General features: G+C 41.6%; 1 protein-coding gene across 1 annotated transcript in view; it reads left to right on the top strand.

Moving 5' to 3' along the window:
• cep85 (centrosomal protein 85) overlaps positions 1–6,447 on the top strand; it is a 13,753-nt gene continuing 7,306 nt past the window's right edge. The window contains exons 1-4 of the mRNA XM_014017829.1: positions 1–131; positions 953–1,003; positions 1,116–1,247; positions 5,217–5,986. Of these exons, the coding sequence (XP_013873283.1) occupies positions 964–1,003; positions 1,116–1,247; positions 5,217–5,986 (942 nt within the window). The 5' untranslated portion in view covers positions 1–131; positions 953–963. The remainder of the gene's footprint in view (positions 132–952; positions 1,004–1,115; positions 1,248–5,216; positions 5,987–6,447) is intronic.

The following is a 6,447-nucleotide window of genomic DNA, read 5'->3' as shown; positions in this document are numbered from 1 at the left end:
GTCACAGGGAATCAGTTGGCTTAGCTAGCGGAACWACAGCCGCAGCAGCAGTGGATGGTACAGATTCAGCATCAGTTACGAGACTGGAACCGAGATTTGCTTATTTAATCAATACTCATGTCAAAAACAAGGTAAAGTGAAACCCTTTTCAGAGCCGAAACACAGCTTATGCTTGGGAATCGAAGCACTAAAGCTACCTGGCAAAAATGTAAAGATTGTTATGAAGTTCAGCCGCCAAGTAAACCCGCAACGCTGAGTTAGCTTGTAGCCGCTTGTTCGACGGAAACGGATTTGTCGCGGATTAGTTAAAACGGGTAGCGGTGCTGCGCATCACCGTGTGCCAAAATATAAACTTTAAGACCAGAAGATATGAAATAAGTTGTTTGAGGAGACCTGGGTTCCAATGTTTAGGCACAACAGAGTCTGGTTAGGTTACTCGCGATTAGCTCAGAGCTCTACTGGTTAACGAGCTATTTCCTTTTTTGAATTAGCCACCTCATCTGTGGGGACTAGTTTTTAACATCATGCTTATTTCTTTGTTTGTGCATTTTTTTTTACTATAAACTCGCAACAAGTAATACGTAGCTTCCTTGAGCCACACAAAGATGCAAGTATTTAGTGTGAGAGATTATGTAAGACGTGTGCTCATCGTGTGCTTTTGGTTGTTGCTAGACGACTTTTTTTTTTTTAGGTTGCTTGAAGGCAGATCTTAGGTGGCCAACTCTGTARCGAGCTAGTATCTAAGAAACCAGCTCATTGTGCAGGGAACACAGTTTTTTGGTTTGCCACACTCACTGGGAGCTAACTTTCAAGTATAGTTTGAGAAACTTATGCTCAAACTTTACCTGAGCCACATTTACACCAAAACAAGCAAAGTGTTGAGCTATATTACTATTGTGTATGTGCACGCAGTAATGTTTTGTTTATGTTTTCTATCTTTTTTTTAAACCAGGAAACCTGTAAATGACAACCTCACAGAGATATTTTGAATCCAAGCCAGCTGGTAAGTTGAGCCACAGCTGTGAAAACATGGATGTGTTGTGTCCGCTCCACGTGTGTTGATACTGAACACCCCGCTGTCATCATAACTTTTTTTTTTTCCACAAACACATTAGGGCGGTTCGCTGACATGGAGTGGCAGACACCAGCTGTTTCGGAGAAGTACCAGAGCCGCTTTGGACGCCGKCCGGGGACATCGGACAGCGTGGACACTGGTATCGGCACCTCAGCATCTGACAGCACCGAAGGTGATGACTTTTGCTTCTTCTTCCTCTTCAGTGTGTTGTGTAATTTAGTGACTGTGTTGTACGTTAAACATTGTGATATGTGTTTGTGACTAATCTGTCTCTGAGGTGGTTTTATAATTGTCCTTTTAGTGTGCGGCTATTGAAAAGGCTTATTTTGTTGTGGTGCCTTTTAGGCTGTTTATGGTGCAACAAAAATACTCATGATACAGTGTRAAGGCTGGAGACATTCACAGTAGTAGTTCTGGTCAAGAGACTACTTTACAGCTGTGGTGTTTTGGCGTATTGAGAAGTTAAAGTTGGGATAAAACTGCTGAAGAACTAAACGAGGAGTAACCTCGTCTTTGATGTGGGAACTCACGATCTTTTTACACTCTGTGCTTTAAATGGGAGTGGAGGTGGTGTCTTTGTGTCTGTGTTTGAACRTGATAAATGGAAAAATAATGGGCTGATGGCTGCATGTTATGGGGGAGCCACCTGGGCTGGGTGGTCTGTGTTTCCACAGGAAACGCCATAGAAGGATAAACTGAACACTTGTGGTTTTGGGAGCTGCGGTGTTCGAGCTTCACAAAGCTGGTATTATTCGCTGAAGGCACTTTTAACGGACTTTGCACAAATACAAGTGCTGACGCATRACAAGCTCTGCTGCTCACCTCCCATCCTTGCTAAGAAGATGTTGGGAAACRGTTGGTTTATATCRTCTATGGGACTGATTTTGCACGTAGCRTTGGAGCGTGTTATGTTGTCGTGCAAGTCTGAGACGCAGTGAACTCAGATGTGTGTGTTCAGGCTCACCCTGGTTTGTTATCAGATACAGATGTTAGGTTCTTTCCTCATATTTGTTTATATTGTTTGTTTAGAGATATTCAAGCCATTATAGGTTCTATTTCTACACTCATAGGCTACGTTCACACTGCAGGTCTTAATGCTCAATTCCAATTTTTTTGTGTGAAYGTTCACATTACATTTTAAATGTGACCTGTATCAGACTCCTGTGCGAACGCTACACAGCACTGATGTGACACGCATGCGCAGTAAAAGACGTGACGTCTCATCAGCCGACATGTTTATTTACAAAGCTAGCATGGATGCTACATTTTGCGCATCGAGTCGGAAGTTGTTGTTTATTCAGAGCCGGTTAAATAATTATCTGACTTGCTTGTTTAGTTCAGTGCTTATATCGGAACCTGCCTCTGACCGGGATGCTCCAGTGAAGCTTTTATTATTATTATTTTTGAACCAAACTACGAGCTGGAAATAAAGTATCGACCGAGTAGCTAACTTTAGGTTTGATACTCTCCGCGACCCAGGCTGGACATCGTTATTATCATACTATCTACATGGAAAATTAAAAGTAAAAAGATGAAGCAACTGGACTTGTGTTTTGGAGCTGTAAACACATGGAGCTGCAGATTTAAACAGCGAGACTTGAGGTTAGTGTATTATTGATSYTTCACCCCCTCCTCCCTGATGAAAAAGTCGGATGGAATGTGACACAAACACTGCAGTCACTTTGAAAACATCAGATATATATATCCGATTTAAAACCACATACTGAAACAGCCTGGGTCGGATTTCAAAAAATCGGATTTGTCACGTTCAGACGGTCATAAAAAAATCGGATATGAGTCAGATGGGTCAAAAAAACCGGATTTGGGTCGGATTTGCCTGCAGTGTGAACGTAGCCATAGACTCTGGGGTTACAATATGTAACCAACATTTTTGTGGTAATGGTATAAAGAATTACCAGTGTTGGATAATAGTTTGAACTACCTCAATGCACAAAACAATTAAGTAAAATAAGACAAAAGAGCTGCCATCAGGTCTGAGCTGTTAGCCATCCCAAGACTAAGTGTATTACTGCCACTTTAAAACAACCAATCTAAAAAATTTATAGCATTTCATAAACATTTACATTACAGTCAGTTTCACTAAACATATTAATTTACTTGTGAATTTTTACAGTTATTTGAACAAATAGTGGTGGCAACATCGAGCTGTAGGATTCCCATTGCAGCCAGAGGTTTGATTATAAGCGACCATGTTTACTACTTTTAATAAATGGGCAGTCGGCCATGAATGTACAGACTTAATCAATTGCCAATTAGGAAAATGAAGCTGCATCAACAGCTGCTACAACCAGCTCACTGTGGCCTGCAGTTCAATATTTTAACAAGGAATGCTCTTTTATGTGTTTTTTAAAGTGTACAAGTTTTCTGAGGATTTTTAAGTATATTTTTATTTACCTTAAGCAGTAATTGTTAAATTTAAAAATATGCATAGTTCAAAAAAATACTGCCTTGATTTCTAAAGATTAGCATTGGCCAAATAAAAACTCAGATTTGCTGAGCTCAAACATGGATCCATTTTGGCCTTATATCTGTTTGTACTAGCCATTAGCTCATCTGTCTTGGCAGACTTAAACCATATTTCTCCAAATTGAGGCTGTTCAAATGGTTATAAAGTATAGTATTTATAATTGTTTTTGTTTGCAAGTCGTCACCTTTTATATAAAAAGAATTACTCCTTAAACAGAATGAATATATTAAAATTTTCTCTTTGTCACGACACCAGCTTTGCTTAATAATCAGTTCATCTCTAAACTAAGCTAAATATTTTATGTACAATGTTTAGACTGGAATATTCACTTGTTTTTAATGTTTATAGCTGACTTTTAAAAGCTGATAAGAATGAAAGAAACATGTCCGGTTGTTAATTATGATACACACTGCCGAAAGGCAGAAATGTTTGTTGAACATCGTTGGCAAATGTTCTCTTTGCTGAATAGTTCAGACTTGTTCCAACTGGTTATGAATCAGTGAAGCCTAAAGGCTTTTTTAAGAGAGATTGGAGGCGTTATGTTTCTGAATATCTTGTTGTTGTTGTTGTGTTTGTTTTTTCACAGTTTAACTCTTTTACTTGTCATGTTTGGTCTGCGWTTGTTCCCGGGTTCTGGTCTCAGGGTGTTGTGGGTTTGACTGGTCAAAGGAAAAATGTCCAAAGCAGTTTCTGACTTTGCACGTGTGATGTGCACTACAGTGGGAGGAGGCAAGGTGCCTAAATAAGCGGTACCCACAGATCACTCTGTAACTCGAGAGGTGGGTTATAAATACCCCTAACCTTTCCTGTGTACGCTGTTTGGATGTGTTTGCTCAGAGTTCGGTACAGGCTGGTTTKGCTCTCGGGACAATACTAAACTTTRGGCAGAGAGCCTGCTCACCGCGCAGCCGTCAGTTCAACCTGAAGACGTTTTGATGCAGCTCGGAAATGCAAAAAACGGTTTCCTGTTTTGATTCGAATCATCCTACAGCTCTTGTAACCTCAGTTCAGCTTTAGAAAAACATGCCACAGCTAACTTGGTTTCTGCGTTGGAGTGACTTCCCCTCTTTCAGCTTTCAGCAGGTTTCTCAGGTTTGTAACTCTGTTGTAAAATAATTCAATTAAATTGGCTTAAAGATTGTGGAGGTGGCTGGTGGTAGAGATCTTTGAGTCTCCATCGTGGTCTTTGTGAGCAAAATGTGATCTCGGATAAAAACAGTTAACATTTTTGCATCTAATGGAGTGGTTTTTGTGTAAATATTCTTGTGTAATTGRAGGAAAAAATGAAAGTAGATACAAATTAAAACTAAAAACCTTTTTGAATCTCCAGCAGTACTGCAATAGAATTTCACCATGACACATSCATTTACGCTGAAAGTAATACCAGTTTAACATGTGACAAGATGCATTTATCCTGCATTAAAGAGCATTTATTCTGAGCTCTGGTTTAAAGCTATTATAAGCTTCCTCCTTGAGTTGAGTCAGAGACAGTTAATTCTTTCAGTGGTGAGACCTCATCATCAAAATAGGTCACCTATAAACACTGCTGCATCTACCTTGCTGATTGAAAATATGGAGACTGCCTTGCTAATTACACTGTTATAAAAAACTCAGGGTGATTTTTCAGTGATATTATTCTTGTGTTCTTCCCAGATTTCCACAGTTCCAGCAGCAGCCCCTCCTTCCAGCCCATCCGCAGTAAGATCCCCATCCCTACTGCACATGTCATGCCATCCACGGCCGGCTCCCCGGCCTCAAAGCCCCTCATGTTTGGCCAGGAAGACTCGGCGTCCTCGGCTGACGGCCGCAGGTCATCTTCCGGTTCAAGAACTCCGAGTGGCTCCACGTCAAAGTCTTCCTCGCTCTCCAAATCGGCGTCTTCGCCCAATCTGGACGCTCAGGATGTTGTAGGAGGCGATCCCACGGGTGGGCCCAAGTCGGACTGCCTGAGCCGCTACCGCAGCCTCGTCAAYGGGCTGGACTACTCACTTTTCCCCACGGATCGCACACGGGTGGACGAGGGACAGAAGTTCGACACTCCCGCTGTGGAACCTACCCTGAACCAGTCAGCCCTGTTGGGAGGGTTGTGTCCTGATGTCAGACTCCGGTTACAGACGGCCGGGATTAGAGACACCCCAGACAGTTTGTCTGAGGCGTACAGAGGCRCTATGGAGCACAGCTTTAAGGTTCTGCCCGAGGCGAGGCCCGGCCTCTTTGGAGCAGCAGAAGCCTCTAATCAGAGGGGCGGGCATTCTGTCGCGGCCGGATCTGCCGGTGTTTATGCAAACCCTCTGGGTCTGCTGCGGGAGCACGCAGGTCCCAAGGTGTTCGATCCACTGCGGCAGGACCGGTGTAGTGAACTCTCCAGCTGGCAGCAAAAACAGCAGCTGGAGACTTTACGCCTGCAAATGGAACAAATGCAGGCAAGTGTCCAATAAAACACCAAATACACAAAATAATGTATTTAAGAAATGTTAGTTTTATTATGTKTTATTTTTACATTGCTTTACATTATTTATTATTATTGATCTAATTATAGAGGCTAAAAATAGCTGCTACAGTTTGCAGAAAACCTGTTCTTTGTAGAAAAATAAAGGCTTTTTAAGGGAATGTTTGGACCTATAGGGATTGACACTGAAGTGGTGATGGAGCTCCAGTATAAATATTGTATGTAGGTCAACACTGGGAAAATATACCAATAATTGAGGCCTGAAGGCACAAAGACTGGAGCTGTCAAATCAGACAAATTCAAATCACATGATCCTCAACAGGCCTTGTTCAGCCTGACAGAAACATTTTATTACAACAATGTCTCTTAACTGTGTATCTTAAAGGGATCCACGGTTAGTTGTAACATTAGACATTATTTAATAAACATTTATTT

Source organism: Austrofundulus limnaeus, unplaced genomic scaffold (assembly GCF_001266775.1).
Source record: "Austrofundulus limnaeus strain Quisiro unplaced genomic scaffold, Austrofundulus_limnaeus-1.0 Scaffold177, whole genome shotgun sequence".
NCBI classification, from domain to species: Eukaryota; Metazoa; Chordata; class Actinopteri; order Cyprinodontiformes; family Rivulidae; genus Austrofundulus; species Austrofundulus limnaeus.
This window is presented reverse-complemented; position numbering and strand designations above follow the sequence as displayed.